We start from the raw sequence: 24,786 nt of genomic DNA on the forward strand, positions 1-24,786 counted from the left end.
TGAAGTATGGGGAGGCTGTGGACTGTTGTGAAGTATGGTGAGGCTGTGGACTTTGTGAAGTATGGGAGGCTGTGGACTGTTGTGAAGTATGGTGAGGCTGTGGACTGTTGTGAAGTATGGGGAGGCTGTGGACTGTTGTGAAGTATGGGGAGGCTGTGGACTGTTGAAATATGGGAGGATGGGGGCTGTGGACTGTTGTGAAGTATGGGGAGGCTGTGGACTGTTGAAGTATGGGGAGGCTGTGGACTGTTGAAGTATGGGGAGGCTGTGGACTTTTGTGAAGTATGGGGAAGCTGTGGAGTGTTGAAGTATGGGGAGGCTGGGAGTATGGTGAGGCTGTGGACTGTTGTGAAGTATGGTGAGGCTGTGGACTGTTGTGAAGTATGGTGAGGCTGTGGACTGTTGTGAAGTATGGTGAGACTGTGGACTTTTGTGAAGTATGGGGAAGCTGTGAACTGAAGTATGGGGAGGCTGTGGAGTGTTGAAGTATGGAGAGGCTGTGGACTGTTGAAGTATGGGGAGGCTGTGAAGTGTTGAAGTGGGGAGGCTGTGGACTGTTGAAGTATGGGGAGGCTGTGGACTGTTGTGAAGTATGGTGAGGCTGTGGACTGTTGAAGTATGGGGAGGCTGTGGACTGTTGTGAAGTATGGAGAGGCTGTGGACTGTTGAAGTATGGGGAGGCTGTGGAGTGTTGAAGTATGGAGAGGCTGTGGAGTGTTGAAGTATGGGGAGGCTGTGGACTGTTGTGAAGTATGGGGAGGCTGTGGACTGTTGAAGTATGGGGATGCTGTGGACTGTTGTGAAGTATGGGGAGGCTGTGGACTGTTGTGAAGTATGGGGAGGCTGTGGACTGTTGAAATATGGGGAGGCTGTGGACTGTTGTGAAGTATGGAGAGGCTGTGGACTGTTGAAGTATGGGGAGGCTGTGGACTGTTGTGAAGTATGGAAGGCTGTGGACTGTTGAAGTGGGGAGGCTGTGGAGTGTTGAAGTATGGGAGGCTGTTTGTTGAAGTATGGGGAGGCTGTGGACTGTTGAAGTATGGGGAGGCTGTGGACTGTTGAAGTATGGGGATGCTGTGGACTGTTGTGAAGTATGGGGAGGCTGTGGACTGTTGTGAAGTATGGGGAGGCTGTGGACTGTTGTGAAGTATGGGGAGGCTGTGGACTGTTGAAGTATGGTGAGGCTGTGGACTGTTGTGAAGTATGGTGAGGCTGTGGACTTTTGTGAAGTATGGGGAGGCTGTGGACTGTTGAATTATGGAGAGGCTGTGGACTGTTGAAGTATGGGGAGGCTGTGGACTGTTGAAGTATGGGGAGGCTGTGGACTGTTGTGAAGTATGGGGAGGCTGTGGACTGTTGAAGTATGGGGAGGCTGTTGTGAAGTATGGGGAGGCTGTGGACTGTTGTGATGTATGGGGAGGCTGTGGACTGTTGATGGGGAGGCTGTGGACTGTTGTGAAGTATGGGGAGGCTGTGGACGGTTAAAGTATGGGAAAGCTGTGGACTTTTGAAGTACTGGGAGGCTGTGGACTGTTGTGAAGTACGGGGAGGCTGTGGACTGTTGTGAAGTACGGGGGGGCTGTAGGGACATTTTCCCTTCCCCTTGGCTTTGTGATGTGTTCAGGTTATTAATCAACCTACCAATGTATTTACAAACACTAAGATCATCCACATGTATCGATCACATTTTACTAATATTGTAGAACTTTGTTCTAAAGCTGTATCTGAACCCATTGGATGCAGTGATCACAATATAGTGGCTTTATACAGGAAAGACAAAGTTCCATCAACTGGGCCTATAATAGTGTATAAGAGATCATTAAAATTATTTTGCCCTTACTCTTGTATATTTTTGCGTATATATTTGTTGTCTGATGTGATTAATGAGGAGCATCCAGACGCTGCACTTGATGAATTTATGAAATTGCTTCTTCCAATTATTGATAAACATTCACCCGTTAAGGAACTGACTGTTAGAACTGTTAATGCTCCAGGGTAGCCGTCTACTCTTTTCTATTCTTTACCAAAGACTTGTCACTGGCATTAAACAAAGCATGCTGTTGGCACTGGGGCATTATCTGAGCAGACACCTGCCTACTGCTGTTTTCGTCCATCCACTTGACATTGTGCCTTGGTTGTTATTGGACAACTGCCAAACTTGAACTCCACTTGACCGGAGTCTTTTGGACTCTCCCGCTGCCTGGTGTAGCGCTTACCACCATCTCTGCTTTCCACCGGCCTGTACTGAAAACTACCTCCCCTCCAAGGTGCTTCTCTGCCCAGCCCCTCGTTGGCAGGGTGTTCCGCCCAGCCCCTCGTTGGCAGGGTGTTCCGCCCAGCCCCTCATTGCCAAGGTGCTTCTCTCCTTTCCACCGGACTGTACTGGAAACTACACCCTCCAAGGTGCTTCTCTCCTTTCCACCGGCCTGTACTGGAAACTACCTCTCCCCCAAGGTGCTTCTCTCCTGGCTATCATACTGGTAACTCCGCCTCTGTTGCATTGCTGTTTTGATGGGCCCCACCATTTAATCACATTGAGTAAGTCACCGCTCTCTCCGTGCTGTTGTTATGCTGGCCAGTTTTGTGAATTTCATTGTGTTTATTGTGGGTCCTAGTGCTGGCTGGAGTGTAGTCTGTGGTTGGGTTCTGGCCTACTGCCTACAACTGTGTGATTCAATCTAACTAACTAACTATCACACTGTGTGGATTGATTGACTTTTAGCTGATTCCTCACCAACATATGCATGGAGTTTTTCCAAAATGGCATCTACCACTTTCTGCCATTCTGGGGAAACTGGCAGCAACCACCTCCAGAGACTATGACCGTTTCATCCCATGTGGGAGCTGCACCTATCCTACCCCCCTCTTGAAGAAAAAAAAGGAGCAAGGACGCTTTAAGAGCAGCTACTGATCCTACCACCCAGTGGAGGTACTGAACCTGCCTCCCAGTGGAGGTATGACACACACCGTAAGCCCAGCACAAGGCAGTGGTCTTTGGTGAATGGGTCTGAAATTACTTTGGGTGATCCCATCCTGTTGACCAACAATTTCACCCACCTGCTTCCAGAGGTTCCTGCTCCTTCATCCTCTACCCTGTGCTTCCCGGGGGGTGGGGGGTGGACTTCGATGAAGGATATCACAGGATTTCTTCCGTCCGTCCTACATCATCAGCCAAGGGCTGCTGCTGTCGTAGTGCATGTGGGATCAAATGCCATCAAAAAAGGGTCAGAGATGATGAAACAGGATTTTCTAGAGCTAATCAACACCCTGACCGGATCTGAGAAGCAGCCAATTATCTCTGGCCCCGTGCCGCCGCTGGATCGCGGCTACAAAATGTACAGCAGCCTCTTAGCACTTCATATCTGGCTTAAATACTACTGCCGCTCTGTTGGGGTTAACTTTCATTCACACTTTTTGGAAACAAAAGATGATCTACAGGGATAATGGACAAGAACCATCTAGGAACCGACCCTCTCAGGTAATACCTCCCCTCCTCTCGGTTGTCTATACTGCCAAAGGTTTGTCAGTTGTCATCTTGTACACATTCGTTTGAACTCCAATCTTAGATCTGCTTTTGTTAGCTCTAAAGAGAAGGCCTCTGTGATCTGCAGACCCAGTGCTTTTAGTTCAAAGGTGAATTCCATAAGCTTCCCCCATTCCATCAAAATCAAATTGTATTTGTCATATATAGTTGAAGTCGGAAGTTTACATAGACCTTAGCCAAATATATTTAAACTCAGTATTTGACCATTCCTGACATTTAATATCCTAGTAAAAAGTCCCTGTCTCAGGTCAGTTAGGATCACCACTTTATTTTAAGAATGTGAAATGTCAGAATAATAGTAGAGAGATTGATTTATTTCAGCTTTAATTTCTTTCATCACATTCCCAGTGGGTAAGAAGTTTACATACACTCAATTAGTATTTGGTAGCATTGCCTTTAAATTGTTTAACTTGAGTCAAACGTTTTGGGTAGCCTTCCACAAGCGTCCCATAATAAATTGGGTGAATTCTGGCCCATTCCTCCTGACAGAGCTGGTGTAACTGAGTCAGGTTTGTAGGCCTCCTTGCTCGCACACGCTTTTCAGTTCTGCCCACACATTTTCTATAGGATTGAGGTCATGGCTTTGCGATGGCCACTTCAATACCTTGACTTTGTTGTACTTAAGCCATTTTGCCACAACTTTGGAAGTATGCTTGGGGTATTTGTCCATTTGGAAGACCCATTTCCAACCAAGCTTTAACTTCCTGACTAATGTCTTGATGTTGCTTCAATATTTCCATATTTTCTTTCCTCATGAAGCCATCTATTTTGTGAAGTGCACCAGTCCCTCCTGCAGCAAAGCACCCCCACAACATTATGCTGCCACCCCCGTGCTTCACGGTTGGGATGGTGTTCTCCGGCTTGGAGTTTCTCCCTTTTTCCTCCAAACATAACGATGGTCATTATGGCCAAACAGTTCGATTTTTGTTTCATCAGACCAGAGGACATTTCTCCAAAAAGTCCGATCTTTGTCCCCATGTGCAGTTGCAAACGGTAGTCTGGCTTTTATGGCGGTTTGGAGCAGTTGCTTCTTCCTTGCTGAGTGGCCTTTCAGGTTATGTCGATATAGGACTAATTTTACTGTGGATATAGATACTTTTGTACCCGTTTCCTCCAGCATCTTCACAAGGTCTTTTGCTGTTGTTCTGTGATTGATTTGCACTTTTAGCACCAAAGTATGTTCATCTCTAGGAGACAGAAAGTGTCTCCTTCCTGAGCGGTATGATGGCTGCGTGGTCCTGGTAAAGATGAACGGTACCTTCAGGCATTTGATTTTGAACCAGACCAGAGGTCATTTTTTCTGAGATCTTGGCTGATTTCTTTTGATTTTCCCATGATGTCAAAGAGGCACTGAGTTTGAAGGTAGGCCTTGAAATACATCCACAGGTACACCTCTAATTGGCTCACATTATGTCAATTAGCCTATCAGGCGCTTCTAAAGCCATGACATAATTTTCTGGAATTTTCCAAGCTATTTAAAGGCACAGTCAACTTAATTTATGTAAACTTCTGACCCACTGGAATTGTGATACAGTGAATTATAAGTGAAATAATCTGTCTGGAAACAATTGTTGGAAAAATGACTTGTGTCATGTACAAAGTGGTGTCCTAACTGATTTGCCAAAACTATAGATTGTTAACAAGAAATTTGTGGAGTGGTTGAAAAATGAGTTTTAATGACTCCAGCCTAAGTGTATGTAAACTTCCGACTTCAACTGTACATGTCTCTAGCTGATGTTAAAATCTGAGATGATGATCCTGGAGAATTGTCATCAACTGACACTAATTAGCATAACGCAACGGACCAAAAATATTACTAGAAAATATTCATATTCATGAAATCACAAGTGAAATATATTGAAACACAGCTTAGCCTTTTGTTAATCATCTCAGATTTTGAAATGATGCTTTACAGCCGAAGCAAGACAAGCATTTGTGTAAATTTATCGATAGCCTAGCATAGCATTATGCCTAGCTAGCAGCAGACAACCTTGTCACGAAAATCAGAAATCAGAAAAGCAATCAAATTAAATCGTTTACCTTTGATGAGCTTCGGATGTTTTCACTCACGAGACTCCCAGTTAGATAGCAAATGTTCCTTTTTTCCCAAAATATTATTTTTGTTGCCAAATTAACTCCGTTAGTTCTTCACGCATGGCTGAGAACTCGACCGGAAATTGCGGTAACGACAACGCCGAAAAATATTCAAAATTAGCTCCATAATATCGACAGAAACATGGCAAACGTTGTTTATAATCAATCCTTGTAACGGCTCTCTTCTATCTCCTCCTCTGACGAAGAGGTAGAACAAGGATCGGACCAAAATGCAGCGTGATGTTGATTCATGATATATTTTAATGAAGGAAAACCTATACATACAGAAACTACAAAACTAACGAAATGAAATAATGAAAACCGAAACAGCCTATCTGGTGAAATACAAAACACTAAGACAGGAACAATCACCCACGAAAACACTCACAGAATATGGCTGCCTAAATATGGTTCCCAATCAGAGACAACGATAATCACCTGACTCTGATTGAGAACCGCCTCAGGCAGCCATAGACTACGTAGACACCCCACAAAACCCCTAAGACAAAAACACACCACAATAACCCATGTCACACCCTGGCCTGACCAAATAATTAAAGAAAACACAAAATACTAAGACCAAGGCGTGACAGAACCCCCCTAAGGTGCGGACTCCCGGACGCACCTCAAAACCATAGGGAGGGTCCGGGTGGGCGTCTGTCCATGGTGGCGGCTCCGGCTAGGGACGTGGACCCCACTCCATAAATGTCATAGTTCCTCCCCTCGCTTCCTGGGATAATCTACCCTCGCCGCCGACCATGGCCTAATAGTCCTCACCCAGAACCCCACTGGACTGAGGGGCAGCTCGTGACTGAGGGGCAGCTCGGGACTGAGGGGCAGCTCGGGACTGAGGCAGCTCGGGACTGAGGGGTAGCTCGGGACTGAGGGGTAACTCGGGACTGAGGGGAAGCCCAGCACTGAGGGGAAGCCCAGCACTGAGGGGAAGCCCAGCACTGAGGGGAAGCCCAGCACTGAGGGGAAGCCCAGCACTGAGGGGAAGCCCAGCACTGAGGGGAAGCCCAGCACTGAGAGGAAGCTCAGCACTGAGAGGAAGCTCAGCACTGAGAGGAAGCTCAGGCAGGTAGTTGGCTTTGGCAGATCCTGGCTGGCTGGCGGATCTGGAAGAGTCTGGTTGACTGGCAGATCTGGAAGAGTCTGGTTGACTGGCAGATCTGGAAGAGTCTGGCTGACTGGCAGATCTGGAAGAGTCTGGTTGACTGGCAGATCTGGAAGAGTCTGGTTGACTGGCAGATCTGGAAGAGTCTGGTTGACTGGCAGATCTGGAAGAGTCTGGTTGACTGGCAGATCTGGAAGAGTCTGGATGACTGGCAGATCTGGAAGAGTCTGGCTGACTGGCAGATCTGGAAGAGTCTGGCTGACTGGCAGATCTAGCTGCTCTGGCTGCTCCATGCAGACTGGCAGCTCTGGCTGCTCCATGCAGACTGGCAGCTCTGGCTGCTCTATGCAGACTGACAGCTCAGGCTGCTCCATGCAGACTGGCAGCTCTGGCTGCTCCATGCAGACTGGCAGCTCAGGCTGCGCTGAACAGGCAGGAGACTCCGGCAGCGCTGGAGAGAAGGAAGGCTCTGGCTGCGCTAAACAGGCGGGAGACTCCGGCAGCGCTGGAGAGGCGAGGCGCACTGTAGGCCTGATGCGTGGTGCTGGCACTGGTGGAACTGGATAGAGAACACGCACAGGAAGCCTGGTGCGGGGAGCTGCCACCGGAGGACTGGTGTGTAGAGGTGGCTCTGGATAGACCGGACCGTGCAGGCGCACTGGAGCTCTTGAGCACCAAGCCTGCCCAACCTTACCTGGCTCGATGCCCACTCTAGCCCGGCCAATACGAAGAGCTGGTATGGACCGCACCGGGCTATGCACCCGCACTGGAAACACTGTGCGCTCCATAGCATAACACGGTGCCTGCCCGGTCTCTCTAGCCCCCCGGTAAGCACAGGGAGTTTGCGCAGGTCTCCTACCTGGCATAGCCAGAAATTTTTGGGGCCGACTCTCAGGCTTCCATCCGCGTCGCCTTGCTGCCTCCTCATACCAGTGCCTCTCCGCTTTCGCCGCCTCCAGTTCTTCCTTGGGGCGGCGATATTCTCCAGGCTGAGCCCAGGGTCCTTTACCATCCAGTTCCTCCTCCCATGTCCATTTCTCCAGGTGGTGCAACCTCTCCCACTGCAGCTGCTGCTGCTCCTGCTGCTGCTGTTGCCTGTTACCACGCCACTTGGTCCGGGTGTGGTGAGTGATTCTGTAACGGCTCTCTTCTATCTCCTCCTCTGACGAAGAGGTAGAACAAGGATCGGACCAAAATGCAGCGTGATGTTGATTCATGATATATTTTAATGATATATTTTAATGAAGGAAAACCTGTACATACAGAAACTACAAAACTAACGAAATGAAATAATGAAAACCGAAACAGCCTATCTGGTGAAATACAAAACACTAAGACAGGAACAATCACCCACGAAAACACTCACAGAATATGGCTGCCTAAATATGGTTCCCAATCAGTAATTAAAGAAAACACAAAATACTAAGACCAAGGCGTGACACTCCTCAAGGTGTTTTTCAAATATCTATTCGATAATATATCAACTGAGACAGCTGTATTTTCAGTAAGAAAAAAAATAGCTACCTCTGTCTATTACGCAAGAATTACTCAGAGCCCTCAGCCAGACACTTACGCAATGTAGTCGTTTACGCTCATTCTTCAACATAAAGGCGTGAAACTACGTCAAAATGCCGTAGACACGTTGGGGAATACGTAGAAAAATGAATCTGGTTGATAGCCCATTCACTGCTCAATAGGGACGCATCGGAACGCAAATCTTTCAAAACATGAGTCACTTCCTGATTGGATTTTTCTCAGGCTTTCACCTGCAATATCAGTTCTGTTATACTCACAGACAATATTTTTACAGTTTTGGAAACTTTAGAGTGTATTCTATCCTAATCTGTCAATTATATGCATATTCTATCATCTTGTCCTGACAAAATAGCCCACTTACTTTGGGAACGTTATTTTTCCAAAAATGAAAAAGTGCCCCCTAGTTTCAAGAGGTTTTAAAGAAGAAAAGGGTCTCCTTCAGCTCGGACTCAGTGACTTTCTGCAGGAAGAAACGTTGTAGCGGAGCAGGAGAAAAAGAGGGAGGAGCATTTGGGCTACTCACATTAGAAGGGGTGGGAGATGAGGAAATGTTGGACGGGCAAGGAGGCGTGGCTGAGTCAAATACAAATCCCGACTTAATGAAGTGGTGATTAAAGAGCTCAGCCATGTGCTTCTTGTCAGTAACAACCACATCCTCAACATTAAAGGAAATGGGCAGCTGTGAGGAGGAAGGTTTATTTCTACAGGTCTTTAATTGTTTTCCAGAACTTCTTGGGGTTAGACCAACAGAGAGAGAACTGCTCCTTAAAGTAATTAACTTTGGCTGCCTGAACGAGAGCCAGTCAGCCGGAGTATGCGTGTGCCGAGCATTTTGCCAAATGTAATTATTGAGGTGGAGAAACTCTGCAAGATTACGGTCGAACCAGGGACTGAACCTGAATTTAATTCTCATTTTCTTTTCTCATTTTCTTTGTGGGGGCGTGTTTGTTAACAATACCACTGACAATATCAAAAAAGAAGGTCCAAGCGTCTTCGACAGAGGGGATGACGCTGATACCATTTTACAGAGGTCATGAAGGCTTGTTTGCTCATTAAAGTTTTTTAGCTATGACAAATCAGGACAGGTCGTTTCACTTAGTAGCCAATCACAGGCTGTAAAACAGGTCAAACAGGTTAATAATAAGGTCATTACAGAAAACACCAGACTGACACCTATCAGGATTATTTTGTGAGAATAACATTGAGGAGAGCAGCCTTTTCTGGGTGTTTGGAGTCATACCTTGTGGGATTGGTAATAATCTGAGAAATATTTAGAGAGTCCCATTTCTTTAGGACTTGGTCAGGTGGTTTAAGCATGTCCCAGTTTAGGTCACTGAGCAAGACAAATTCAGGTGTAAGGGGCCACCTTTGGAGGATCTGTTTTGCTGAAAAAGGTTATAACCAGAAAGGTTAACATCAGTATTCAAAACACTCTTCCTTAACCACATCTCAGTAATGACCAACACATCTGGATTGGAGCTGGGAACCCAAACGTTCAATTGATCCATTTTAGGTAATAAGCTTCTAGTGTTAATAACGTGCAGAAAACCCAGGCTTTTACGAGAGCAGAAATCAGTGAAGCATATATCAGAGATATATATCTTGATCTTCCTGTGACATCAGGTGCTGTAGGTGTCCTGGAGGGAAGGTATTTTGCCCCTGATGATGCGTTGGGCAGACCGTATCACCCTCTGGTGAGCCCGGTGGTTGCGGGCAGTGCAGTTGCCGTACCAGTAGGTGATACAGCCCGACAGGTTGCTCTGAGTTGTGAATCTGTAAAAGTGTGTGAGGGTTTTAGGTGCCAAGCCAATTTCTTTCAACCTCCTGAGGTTGAAGATGCAATGTTGCGCCTTATTCACCACACTGTCTGTGTGGGTGGAACATTTCAGTTTGTCAGAAACGCCAAGGAACTTGAATCTTATCCATCGAATCGGTCCCATTGATGTGAATAGGGGTTTTTCCCGAAGTCCACAGCCTCCTTTGTTTTGTTGACGTTGGGTGAGAGGTTATTTTCCTGGCACTACACTACAAGGGCCCTCACCTCCTCCCCGTAGGCTGTCTCGTCATTAATGGTAATCAGGCCTACTACTGTTGTGTCGTCTGCAAACTTCAATTGAATTTACCACAGGTTGACTCTAATCAACTTGTAGAAACATATTATCAATGGAAACAGGATGTCTCAGTTTCGAGTCTCATAGCTCTTAGTATAAATTGAAATAATCTTTCAACATGACTGGGATTGATGTGTTCACAGAAACTGTGGAAACCCTATGGACAACTCTTTTTCAGCATGTTTAACCAATCACGGATAACTAACCAACTAAGCCTGAATCTGTAGAGAAAAAGCCTCTTAACTGCCTGAAAGCTCTCTGTTCTGTTCTCCTCCTCATACATCACAGAACCATCCAATGAGAAGCTCTTATGAGACCTAAAGGAAGGCTTTGGATAAATGAGATGTATGACGAAGAAGACAGGCCATGAAAAAAAGGCCATAGCTGTGAGAGAGAAGAGGGGAACAGAGACATTATGGCATCTCCAGTCTCCTTTACTCTACTCGGAGACAGAGGCAGAGAGAGAGAGAGCTGAAACCGAGAGAGAGCGAGAGAGAAAAGAGAGCTGAGAGAAAGCGGGAGAGAGCTCAGAGAGAGTGAGAAAGAGCTAAGAGAGAGAGGGAGAGAGAGCTGAGAGAGAGCGAGAGAGAGCTGAGACAGAGACAGAAAGAGCTGAGAGAGAGAGACTAATTATTGTGAAAACTTTAAAAAACTCTATAAACACTGAGAACCAAGAAAAGCACAGTAATACAGTAAGCAGCTGACACTAATTGAGGAGTCCATAAACACAAACAACTTTGGCAAAATTGGGAGAAAAAACTCAAATCTAAACGAGGAATTAGCGATACAAAATGGTGACATATGGACAACCCATTTTAAAATACTCTACAACACCGTTCAAATTGACACAAATGTAGAACAACGCCAAATTCACGAGACGTTTAATGGATTAGAAAAAGCTATAAAGGACCATCAAATCCACTGGACTCCCCAATTACTGACCAGGGGCCTCATTTATAAACATTTATACAAAGAAGACCACTTTCTAAGCAAACTTTTGGATTCATAAAAAGCGAACTTGACGGGAGAATGTGTGGTCCTCCATGTTTTTGTTGTATGTAATGTGGCAGTAAGGCCCTGTTCCTGGACCCAACGGGCCAGCAAGGCTCTGTTCTTCGACCCAATGGGGCAGTAAGGCCCTGTTCCTCAACCCAATGGGCAGTAAGGCTCTGTTCCTCGACCCAATGGGGCAGTAAGGCCCTGTTCCTCAACCCAATGGGCAGTAAGGCTCTGTTCCTCGACCCAATCGGGGCAGTAAGGCTCTGTTCCTCGACCCAATGGGGCAGTAAGGCTCTGTTCCTCGACCCAATGGGGCAGTAAGGCTCTGCTCCTTGACCCAATGGGGCAGTAAGGCTCTGCTCCTTGACCCAATGAGGGAGTAAGGCTCTGTTCCTCGACCCAATGGGGGAGTAAGGCCCTGTTCCTCGACCCAATGGGGCAGTAAGGCTCTGTTCCAATCAATCCGAAATTCCTTTTTGATACTGTCGCAAAGCTAACTAAAAAGCAGCATTCCCCAAGAGAGGATGACTTTCACTTTAGCAGTGATAAATTCATGAACTTCTTTGAGGAAAAGATTATGATTATTAGAAAGCAAATTACGGACTCTTCTTTAAACCTGCGTATTCCTCCAAACCTCAGTTGTCCTGAGTCTGCACAACTCTGCCAGGACCTAGGATCAAGAGAGACGCTCAAGTGTTTTAGTACTATATCTCTTGACACAATGATGAAAATAATCATGGCCTCTAAACCTTCAAGCTGCATACTGGACCCTATTCCAACTAAACTACTGAAAGAGCTGCTTCCTGTGCTTGGCCCTCCTATGTTGAACATAATAAACGGCTCTCTATCCACTGGATGTGTACCAAACTCACTAAAAGTGGCAGTAATAAAGCCTCTCTTGAAAAAGCCAAACCTTGACCCAGAAAATATAAAAAACTATCGGCCTATATCGAATCTTCCATTCCTCTCAAAGATTTTAGAGAAGGCTGTTGCTCAGCAACTCACTGCCTTCCTGAAGACAAACAATGTATACGAAATGCTTCAGTCTGGTTTTAGACCCCATCATAGCACTGAGACGGCACTTGTGAAGGTGGTAAATGACATTTTAATGGCATCGGACCGAGGCTCTGCATCTGTCCTCGTGCTCCTAGACCTTAGTGCCGCTTTTGATACCATCGATCACCACATTCTTTTGGAGAGATTGGAAACCCAAATTGGTCTACACGGACAAGTTCTGGCCTGGTTTAGATCTTATCTGTCGGAAAGATATCAGTTTGTCTCTGTGAATGGTTTGTCCTCTGACAAATCAACTGTAAATTTCGGTGTTCCTCAAGGTTCCGTTTTAGGACCACTATTGTTCTCACTATATATTTTACCTCTTGGGGATGTTATTCGAAAACATAATGTAAACTTTCACTGCTATGCGGATGACACACAGCTGTACATTTCAATGAAACATGGTGAAGCCCCAAAATTGCCCTCGCTAGAAGCATGTGTTTCAGACATAAGGAAGTGGATGGCTGCAAACTTTCTACTATTAAACTCGGACAAAACAGAGATGCTTGTTCTAGGTCCCAAGAAACAAAGAGATATTCTGTTGAATCTGACAATTAATCTTAATGGTTGTACAGTCGTCTCAAATAAAACTGTGAAGGACCTCGGCGTTACTCTGGACCCTGATCTCTCTTTTGAAGAACATATCAAGACCATTTCAAGGACATCTTTTTTCCATCTACGTAACATTGCAAAAATCAGAAACTTTCTGTCCAAAAATGATGCAGAAAAATTAATCCATGCTTTTGTCACTTCTAGGTTAGACTACTGCAATGCTCTATTTTCCGGCTACCCGGATAAAGCACTAAATAAACTTCAGTTAGTGCTAAATACGGCTGCTAGAATCCTGACTAGAACCAAAAAATTTGATCATATTACTCCAGTGCTAGCCTCTCTACACTGTCAAAGCAAGGGCTGATTTCAAGGTTTTACTGCTAACCTACAAAGCATTACATGGGCTTGCTCCTACCTATCTCTCTGATTTGGTCCTGCCGTACATACCTACACGTACGCTACGGTCACAAGACGCAGGCCTCCTAATTGTCCCTAGAATTTCTAAGCAAACAGCTGGAGGCAGGGCTTTCTCCTATAGAGCTCCATTTTTATGGAACGGTCTGCCTACCCATGTCAGAGACGCAAACTCGGTCTCAACCTTTAAGTCTTTACTGAAGACTCATCTCTTCAGTGGGTCATATGATTGAGTGTAGTCTGGCCCAGGAGTGGGAAGGTGAACGGAAAGGCTCTGGAGCAACGAACCGCCCTTGCTGTCTCTGCCTGGCCGGTTCCCCTCTTTCCACTGGGATTCTCTGCCTCTAACCCTATTACAGGGGCTGGGTCACTGGCTTACTGGGGCTCTCTCATGCCGTCCCTGGAGGGGGTGCGTCACCTGAGTGGGTTGATTCACTGTTGTGGTCATCCTGTCTGGGTTGGCGCCCCCCTTGGGTTGTGCCGTGGCGGAGATCTTTGTGGGCTATACTCAGCCTTGTCTCAGGATGGTAAGTTGGTGGTTGAAGATATCCCTCTAGTGGTGTGGGGGCTGTGCTTTGGCAAAGTGGGTGGGGTTATATCCTTCCTGTTTGGCCCTGTCCGGGGTGACCTCGGATGGGGCCACAGTGTCTCCTGACCCCTCCTGTCTCAGCCTCCAGTATTTATGCTGCAGTAGTTTATGTGTCGGGGGCTGGGGTCAGTTTGTTATATCTGGAGTACTTCTCCTGTCCTATTCGGTGTCCTGTGTGAATCTAAGTGTGCGTTCTCTAATTCTCTCCTTCTCTCTTTCTTTCTCTCTCTCGGAGGACCTGAGCCCTAGGACCTGAGCTCCAGGTCTACCTGACATGATGACTCCTTGCTGTCCCCAGTCCACCTGGCCATGCTGCTGTTCCAGTTTCAACTGACCTGAGCCCTAGGACCATGCCCCAGGACTACCTGACATGATGACTCCTTGCTGTCCCCAGTCCACCTGGCCATGCTGCTGCTCCAGTTTCAACTTCCACCTGACTGTTCTGCCTTATTATTATTCGACCATGCTGGTCATTTATGAACATTTGAACATCTTGGCCATGTTCTGTTATAATCTCCACCCGGCACAGCCAGAAGAGGACTGGCCACCCCACATAGCCTGGTTCCTCTCTAGGTTTCTTCCTAGGTTTTGGCCTTTCTAGGGAGTTTTTCCAAGCCACCGTGCTTCTACACCTGCATTGCTTGCTGTTTGGGGTTTTAGGCTGGGTTTCTGTACAGCACTTTGAGATATCAGCTGATGTACGAAGGGCTATATAAATAAATTTGATTTGATTTGATTTGTTCCTCGACCCAATGGGGCAGTAAGGCCCTGTTCCTCAACCCAATGGGCAGTAAGGCTCTGTTCCTCGACCCAATGGGGCAGTAAGGCCCTGTTCCTCGACCCAATGGGTCAGTAAGACTCTGCTCCTCGACCCAATGGGGGAGTAAGGCTCTGCTCCTCGACCCAATGGGGGAGTAAGGCTTTGTTCCTCGACCCAATGGGGGAGTAAGGCTCTGTTCCTCGACCCAATGGGGCAGTAAAGGCTCTGTCCTCGACCCAATGAGGCAGTAAGGCTCTGTTCCTTGACCCAATGGGGCAGTAAGGCCCTGTTCCTCAACCCAAAGGGGCAGTAAGGCCCTGTTCCTCAACCCGAAGGGGCAGTAAGGCCCTGTTCCTCAACCCAAAGTGGCAGTAAGGCCCTGTTCCTTGACCCAATGGGGCAGTAAGGCCCTGTTCCTCAACCCAATGGGCAGTAAGGCTCTGTTCCTCGACCCAATGGGGCAGTAAGGCCCTGTTCCTCGACCCAATGGGTCAGTAAGACTCTGCTCCTCGACCCAATGGGGGAGTAAGGCTCTGCTCCTCGACCCAATGGGGGAGTAAGGCTTTGTTCCTCGACCCAATGGGGGAGTAAGGCTCTGTTCCTCGACCCAATGGGGCAGTAAAGGCTCTGTCCCTCGACCCAATGAGGCAGTAAGGCTCTGTTCCTCAACCCAACGGGGAAAAGTTCCAGAAAGGTAAAAAGATGCCAGGGTAAACAAGGTAAACTGCTTTTCATTTATTTTTAAATACAATGGAATCAATAAAGTCTTTGAAATGCTATACTGTTATTAATCTCTATATTGTAATCAATAAAGTAATTCCAAATTCTGTACTTATATTAACATAGATGTTCAGATCATTCCTGAGAGAGAAGGGGTGCAATATCTCCAGATGGGCGTGTGGTACCCTTCCTCACCCATGTGGACAAGATGTTACTTCTTGAGGGGTCTTTGCCTTGAAAGTAAGTATGAGAGTATAAGTCATGTACAATTAACCTACTGAAAGTATACTGACTGAAAGGCAAAACAGAACTGTCAAATTACATTATAGCTGTGTCGTTGTGTCCTTGTGAATTAGAATCTTAAGGGTAACATTCTGTTGGGGAAAACTGAAATGCCCATCAAATCTTTTTCCCCAGTTTGCTGGGGAGTCGATTGTCTTTCCAAATACGGACAAAGATGTTAACATCATGAGAGAAGAAATAGCAGTCACTCTCCTCCAAAACATTGGTATGTTCAATTTCTAAATTTATATATTTGTGGATAAAAACAATATTTTTTATGGATCTTTCAAGGTTATCTTTGATCCAACTTCTGACTAGATGGCCACTAAAACACATGTATTGAAATAATTCTGCTACAAGAAACCTATACTTTTCCCTTGTTCCCTGTTCGCTCTGAAAAATACATGTAACGATGTATAGACTACTTGACATGATGTTTTGCTAGATGACCTGAGCCAACTGTGCCATTTCTGTGGTGAGGTGGACAATAATGAGCAAGACACTAACTGGGTAATTGCTTGTTCACTTCTAAAAGGCACATTTTTACGAGTATGAATTTGTATAAGCAGTAAAATGTTAACATGATCTACCAAAACAATTCAGAAGTATGCCAGGCCTTGCAGTCCCAAGATACAAGGGTTTCGCCAAAATCCTCCCCAAACCTAATTTCCTTAATTTTGTGACTAGAGTCAAATATTTTCTATAGAACAGACGTCACGTCAGGATAGGCAACCAAAATGAATAATTGATGTATGTGTGTTATATTAAACATAGAGGAGGGAGTAAAATGTAGGCAAGCAATAAACATTTCAGAACTACTACTAGTTGAATAAGACATGGGAGAGATGAAGAATTTTGTCAGAGGTTTATTTATAGACTAATTCACTTGAAACAAATGGCCAACCCAAAAACTGCAGACATTACTAGTGCCTCCCCGCGATCAAACCGACATAAAAAAAAAATGAAACGCAGCCTAACGTGATCAGAAATCCCAACTAGCAAGCAAGTCGCAGCAATGAAGAATTGAGTGCGTGTGCATTCACGCGAAAGGGGGGGGGGATTCAGGCAGGGGGAAGCTTTTCAGCACAACACCGGCAAGGAACGTTAGCTAGCTAACGTTAGCTGTCTGACTTTATGGTGTGAAAATTAGCTTGTTAATAAACTCAATTATTTGATCAGATGAGTTTGCTAATGTTGCTCAACATTTCTCTGGCTAGCTAACAGAGAATTCGATCCAGCTAGCAAGATACTTAACAGGGCTAATAATTGCTCCACCACACTGTCTCCCTCACCTCAAACTTTCCAAATGCCAGTTTTTCGGTTATAGCTCAATAAGTACGCTTCATCACCTTCTCACCCCGTCTCCGTGGTCAGGCTTCTCACCTGTTACCTCTATGTTATCGTTCAGGGGACGCGCTGCTGTAACTGACAAGCTGCCTTACCAGAGTGCGCAGTGATGCTGTAACTAGTAAACTGGTAAATCTCTTCTTTCTTCAGTCACATGCTGCATTCTGCTGTTATGCAAATGACTGGCTGAACCAGCAGTGATCCACCCACCCCTCCAAACTTTTGTAATCGGATCTACACAATCACTTAGGTCACCTATTTTAGATTCAAAATGGCGAATTTTGCCGAAAGGTGACTGGTTTGCTCTTTGCATTTGCAGAACTGCATTTTTGAGGACACGGCCGCTGGTGGGTTGTAACGCACGCGGTGCAGTGGAGACATCAGGGCTGGGCACCAATGGGCCCCATCACTCATCTCCCTGCGGGACTCCCAATCACTCAGCTCCCTGCGGGACTCCCAATCACACAGCTCCCTGCGGGACTCCCAATCACACAGCTCCCTGCGGGACTCCCAATTTTAACAAGGCTAATCTGAAAACAAGACTCCCTAAATTTTATCAGCATATCGATTGCACAACCAGGGGTGGAAAGACCTTGGATCATTGTTACTCTAACTTCCGCGACGCATATAAGGCCCTGCCCCGCCCCCCTTTCGGAAAAGCTGACCACGACTCCATTTTGTTGATCCCTGCCTACAGACAGAAACTAAAACAAGAAGCTCCCACGCTGAGGTCTGTCCAACGCTGGTCCGACCAAGCTGACTCCACACTCCAAGACTGCTTCCATCACGTGGACTGGGAGATGTTTCGTATTGCGTCAGACAACAACATTGACGAATACGCTGATTCGGTGTGCGAGTTCATTAGAACGTGCGTTGAAGATGTCGTTCCCATAGCAACGATTAAAACATTCCCTAACCAGAAACCGTGGATTGATGGCAGCATTCGTGTGAAACTGAAGGCACGAACCACTGCTTTTAATCAGGGCAAGGTGTCTGGTAACATGGCTGAATACAAACAGTGCAGCTATTCCCTCCGCAAGGCTATCAAACAAGCTAAGCGCCAGTACAGAGACAAAGTAGAATCTCAATTCAACGGCTCAGACACAAGAGGCATGTGGCAGGGTCTACAGTCAATCACGGACTACAGGAAGAAACCCAGCCCAGTCACGGACCAGGATGTCTTGCTCCCAGGCAGACTAAATAACTTTTTGCCCGCTTTGAGGACAATACAGTGCCACTGACACGGCCTGCAACGAAAACATGCGGTCTCTCCTTCACTGCAGCCGAAGTGAGTAAGACATTTAAACGTGTTAACCCTCGCAAGGCTGCAGGCCCAGACGGCGTCCCCAGCCGCGCCCTCAGAGCATGCGCAGACCAGCTGGCCGGTGTGTTTACGGACATATTCAATCAATCCCTATACCAGTCTGCTGTTCCCACATGCTTCAAGAGGGCCACCATTGTTCCTGTTCCCAAGAAAGCTAAGGTAACTGAGCTAAACGACTACCGCCCGTAGCACTCACATCCGTCATCATGAAGTGCTTTGAGAGACTAGTCAAGGACCATATCACCTCCACCCTACCTGACACCCTAGACCCACTCCAATTTGCTTACCGCCCAAATAGGTCCACAGACGATGCAATCTCAACCACACTGCACACTGCCCTAACCCATCTGGACAAGAGGAATACCTATGTGAGAATGCTGTTCATCGACTACAGCTCGGCATTCAACACCATAGTACCCTCCAAGCTCGTCATCAAGCTCGAGACCCTGGGTCTCGACCCCGCCCTGTGCAACTGGGTTCTGGACTTCCTGACGGGCCGCCCCAGGTGGTGAGGGTAGGCAACAACATCTCCTCCCCGCTGATCCTCAACACTGGGGCCCCACAAGGGTGCGTTCTGAGCCCTCTCCTGTACTCCCTGTTCACCCACGACTGCGTGGCCATGCACGCCTCCAACTCAATCATCAAGTTTGCGGACGACACAACAGTGGTAGGCTTGATTACCAACAACGACGAGACGGCCTACAGGGAGGAGGTGAGGGCCCTCGGAGTGTGGTGTCAGGAAAATAACCTCACGCTCAACGTCAACAAAACTAAGGAGATGATTGTGGACTTCAGGAAACAGCAGAGGGAACACCCCCATCCACATCGATGGAACAGTAGTGGAGAGGGTAGCAAGTTTTAAGTTCCTCGGCATACACATCACAGACAAACTGAATTGGTCCACTCACACAGACAGCATCGTGAGGAAGGCGCAGCAGCGCCTCTTCAACCTCAGGAGGCTGAAGAAATTCGGCTTGTCACCAAAAGCACTCACAAACTTCTACAGATGCACAATCGAGAGCATCCTGGCGGGCTGTATCACCGCCTGGTATGGCAACTGCACCGCCCTCAACCGTAAGGCTCTCCAGAGGGTAGTGAGGTCTGCACAACGCATCACCGGGGGCAAACTACCTGCCCTCCAGGACACCTACACCACCCGATGCTACAGGAAGGCCATAAAGATCATCAAGGACATCAACCACCCGAGCCACTGCCTGTTCACCCCGCTGTCATCCAGAAGGCGAGGTCAGTACAGGTGCATCAAAGCTGGGACCGAGAGACTGAAAAACAGCTTCTATCTCAAGGCCATCAGACTGTTAAACAGCCACCACTAACATTGAGTGGCTACTGCCAACACACTGTCAATGACACTGACTCTACTCCAGCCACTTTAATAATGGGAATTGATGGGAAATGTAAATATATCACTAGCCACTTTAAACAATGCTACCTTATATAATGTTACTTACCCTACATTATTCATCTCATATGCATACGTAGATACTGTACTCTATATCACCGACTGCATCCTTATGTAATACATGTATCACTAGCCACTTTAACTATGCCACTTGGTTTACATACTCATCTCATATGTATATACTGTACTCGATATCATCTACCGTATCTTGCCTATGATGCTCTGTACCATCACTCATTCATATATCCTTATGTACATATTCTTTATCCCCTTACACTGTGTATAAGACAGTATTTTATTTTATTTATTTATTTATTTATTTATTTATTTTTTGGAATTGTTAGATTACTTGCTCGTTATTACTGCATTGTCGGAACTAGAAGCACAAGCATTTCGTTGCACTCGCATTAACATCTGCTAACCATGTGTATGTGACAAATAAAATTTGATTTGATTTGATTTGATTTGACATCAGGGCTGGGCACCAATGGGCCCCATCACTCATCTCCCTGCGGGACTCCCAATCACTCAGCTCCCTGCGGGACTCCCAATCACACAGCTCCCTGCGGGACTCCCAATCACACAGCTCCCTGCGGGACTCCCAATCACACAGCTCCCTGCGGGACTCCCAATCACTCAGCTCCCTGCGGGACTCCCAATCACTCAGCTCCCTGCGGGACTCCCAATCACTCAGCTCCCTGCGGGACTCCCAATCACTCAGCTCCCTGCGGGACTCCCAATCACTCAGCTACCTGTGGGACTCCCAATCACTCAACTCCCTGCAGGATTCCCAATCACTCAGCTCCCTGCAGGATTCCAAATCACTCAGCTCCCTGCGGGATTCCCAATCATTCATCTCCCTATGGGACTTGTTTGGTTGCTTTTCCTTCACTCTGTGGTCTGATTCATCACAAACCATATCAATTTGGGTTGAGGTCGGGTGATTGTGGAGGCTAGGTCATCCGATGCAGCACTCCATCACTCTCCTTCTTGGTCAAATAGCCCTTACACAGTCTGGAGGTGTGTTTTGGGTGATTGTGCTGTTGAAAAACAGTGTCACCAGCAAAGCACCCCCACACCTCCTCCTCTCCAATTTGGACTACAGACCTAAGGACAAATTTCCAACGGGGATTGTCCATTGCTTGTGTTTCTTGGCCAAAGCAAGTCTCTTCTTATTATTGGTATTCTTTAGTAGTGGTTTCTTTGCAGCAATTCAACCATTGAAGACCTGATTCACACAGTCTCTTCTGAACAGTTGATGTTGAGATGTGTCTGTTACTTGAACTCTGTGAAGCATTTATTTGGGATGAAATTTCTGAGGCTGGTAACTCTAATGAACTTATCCTCTGCAGCAGAGGTAACTCTGGGTCTTCCTTTCCTGTGGTGGTCCACATGAAAGCCAGTTTCATCATAGCGCTTGATGGTTTTTGCGACTGCACTTCAAGAAACGTTCAAAGTTCTTGACATTTTCCCTATTGACTGACCTTCATGTCTTAAAGTAATGATGGACTGTCGTTTCTCTTTGCTTATTTGAGTTGTTCTTGTAATAATATGGACTTGGTCTTTTACCAAATAGGGCTATCTTCTGTATACCACCCCTACCTTGTCACAACAAAACTTAGTGTCAAACGCATTAAGAAGAAAATAAATTCCACAAATGAACTTGTTAGGGATAGGGGGCAATATTCAGAATTTTGGATGACTGAGGTGTCCAAAGTAAACTGCCTGTTACTCAGGCCCAGAAGCTAGGATATGCATATGCGTTGCAGTATTGGATAGAAAACACTCTAAAGTTTCTAAAACTATTAAAATTATGTGAGTATAACAGAACTGATTTGGCAGGCGAAAACCTGAGGACACATTTCTGTTGACCTGCCAGCCAATTCCAAGCTTAAGCTATTGAAACCAAAGACTTCCACCTCCCAAATTGCAGTTCCTATGGCTTCCACTAGATGTCAACAGTCTTTATACATGTTTTCAGGCTTGTATTCAGAAAAACTAACGAGGAAGAGTTGTTTATCCTCAGGAAGTCCCATTGCGCTGCGTTCTTTTCCTTTCCTATTGAAAATAGTTTGCTCCGTATGAAATATTATCGATTATTTAGATATTAGAATAATAAATTAGAAACATTGCTTGATTTGTTTGGATAAACTTTACTGGTAACTTTTGTAACTCCTATGTCTGTATTCTGAACGGGTGGATTACTGAACTCAATGACGCCTACTAAACGCACTATTTGGGATATAAAGAAAGGAATTTATCTAACAAAACGACCATTCATTGTGTTCCTGGGACTCTTGTGATCAGAGGAAGATCTTCAAAAGGTAAGTGACTTATTTTATTGCTATTTGGGATTTTGTGACGCCTGTGCTTGTTTGGATAATATGCTGTTGTGGGCACTGACCTCAGATGATCGAACGCTGTGCTTTCGCCGTAAAGACTTTTTGAAATCCGACGATGCGGTTCGATTGCCAAGATTCTAAGCTAAAGATTCATGTATGACACCTGTATTATCATGAAGGTTTAATATTATGTTTTCTATATTTTGAATTTGGTGCTCTGCATTTTCACCGGATGTTGTCGAGGTGGGTCGCTAGCGGGACCCCTGCGCCATAAAGGTTTTAGGAAAGCACACCTGTTAACTGAAATGCATTCCAGATGACTACCTCATGAAGCTGGTTGAGAGAATGCCAAGAGTGTGCAAAGCTGTCATCAAGGCAAACTGAGAGAGAAAGCACACAGGGCATTCTATGCCATTAAAAAAACCAATTCAAATTAAAATGCAAATTTGGCTAAAACTAATTCAATGTGTCATTGAACCAATTGTACTTTATGGCAGCGAGGTGTGGAGTCCACTTCCAAAACAAGATTTCACCAAATAGGAAACACACCCCATTGAAACCCTGCATGCAGAGTTCTGTAAGATTATCCTACATGTCCAGAGGAAAACTACAAACAATGCATGCAGGGCAGAATTAGCCCAATATCCACTAATAATAAAAACTCAAAAAGAGCAATTAAGTTTTGGAAATATCTAAAATACAGTAACCCCCTCTCATATCATTACCAAGACCTGCAATGCCAAGAGCTGAGCAAAGAAAAGAGTCCCCTCATCCAACTGGTCCTGGGACTCAGTTCACAAACATGTTCTGCTAACACACTGAAGCCTCAGTCCCCTCATCCAGCTGGTCCTGGGGCTGAGTTCACAAACCTGTTCTACTAGCACACTGAAGCCTCAGTCCCCTCATCTAGCTGGTCCTGAGTTCACTAACCTGTTCTACTAACACACTGAACACACTCATCCAGCTGGTCCTGGGGCTGAGTTCACTAACCTGTTCTACTAACACACTGAAGTCTCAGGACCAGAATATCCAATCAATCAGAATAAAACAAATTACAAAAACAAAACCATATTGCTTATTGGGAAACACAAACACAAGCACAAAGCAAAATGCAGTGCCATCTGGCCCTAAATCGACAGAACACCGTGGCAAACTATTTGACCTGGTTACTGATCAAAACCTTAGAAAAACCTTGACAATGTACAGGCTCAGTGAGAACAGCCTTGCTATTGAGAAGGGTAGACACAGGAAAACCTGGCTCCCTGTAGAGGAAAGGCTGTGCAACCACTGCACAACAGGAAAACCTGGCTCCCTGTAGAGGAAAGGCTGTGCAACCACTACACCACTTCACAACAGGAAAACCTGGCTCCCTGTAGAGGAAAGGCTGTGCAACCACTGCACCACGGCACAACAGGAAAACCTGGCTCCCTGTAGAGGAAAGGCTGTGCAACCACTGCACCACAGGAAAACCTGGCTCCCTGTAGAGGAAAGGCTGTGCAACCACTACACCACTTCACAACAGGAAAACCTGGCTCCCTGTAGAGGAAAGGCTGTGCAACCACTGCACCACGGCACAACAGGAAAACCTGGCTCCCTGTAGAGGAAAGGCTGTGCAACCACTGCACCACAGGAAAACCTGGCTCCCTGTAGAGGAAAGGCTGTGCAACCACTACACCACTTCACAACTGGAAAACCTGGCTCCCTGTAGAGGAAAGGCTGTGCAACCACTGCACCACGGCACAACAGGAAAACCTGGCTCCCTGTAGAGGAAAGGCTGTGCAACCACTGCACCACAGGAAAACCTGGCTCCCTGTAGAGGAAAGGCTGTGCAACCACTGCACAACAGGAAAACCTGGCTCCCTGTAGAGGAAAGGCTGTGCAACCACTTCACAACAGGAAAACCTGGCTCCCTGTAGAGGAAAGGCTGTGCAACCACTACACCACTTCACAACAGGAAAACCTGGCTCCCTGTAGATGAAAGGCTGTGTAACCACTGGGCAACAGGAAAACCTGGCTCCCTGTAGAGGAAAGGCTGTGCAACCACTTCACAACAGGAAAACCTGGCTCCCTGTAGAGGAAAGGCTGTGCAACCACTACACCACTTCACAACAGGAAAACCTGGCTCCCTGTAGATGAAAGGCTGTGTAACCACTGGGCAACAGGAAAACCTGGCTCCATGTAGAGGAAAGGCTGTGCAACCACTGCACCACTGCACAACAGGAAAACCTGGCTCCCTGTAGAGGAAAGGCTGTGGAACCACTGCACCACTTCACAACATGAAAACCTGGCTCCCTGTAGAGGAAAGGCTGTGCAACCACTACACCACTTCACAACAGGAAAACCTGGCTCCCTGTAGAGGAAATGCTGTGCAACCACTGCACCACTGCACAACATGAAAACCTGGCTCCCTGTAGAGGAAAGGCTGTGCAACCACTACACCACTTCACAACAGGAAAACCTGGCTCCCTGTAGAGGAAAGGCTGTGCAACCACTACACCACTGCACAACAGGAAAACCTATAGGGAAAAGGGCTGCATCACAGCAGATAAAACACGGGGAGGGACAGGCTACCCGTCCTG

The 24,786-nt window shown here is 46.5% G+C and overlaps 1 protein-coding gene across 1 annotated transcript in view; it reads right to left on the minus strand.

Annotated features, from left to right (window-relative positions):
- LOC112242025 (intersectin-2-like) overlaps nt 1-3,109 on the minus strand; it is a 68,149-nt gene extending 65,040 nt beyond the window's left edge. The window contains exon 1 of the mRNA XM_042314447.1: nt 3,058-3,109. Within this exon, the coding sequence (XP_042170381.1) occupies nt 3,058-3,085 (28 nt within the window). The 5' untranslated portion in view covers nt 3,086-3,109. The remainder of the gene's footprint in view (nt 1-3,057) is intronic.
- Between the last annotated feature and the right edge of the window lie 21,677 nt (nt 3,110-24,786).

Source organism: Oncorhynchus tshawytscha, unplaced genomic scaffold, assembly GCF_018296145.1.
Source record: "Oncorhynchus tshawytscha isolate Ot180627B unplaced genomic scaffold, Otsh_v2.0 Un_contig_4797_pilon_pilon, whole genome shotgun sequence".
Classification (NCBI taxonomy): domain Eukaryota; kingdom Metazoa; phylum Chordata; class Actinopteri; order Salmoniformes; family Salmonidae; genus Oncorhynchus; species Oncorhynchus tshawytscha.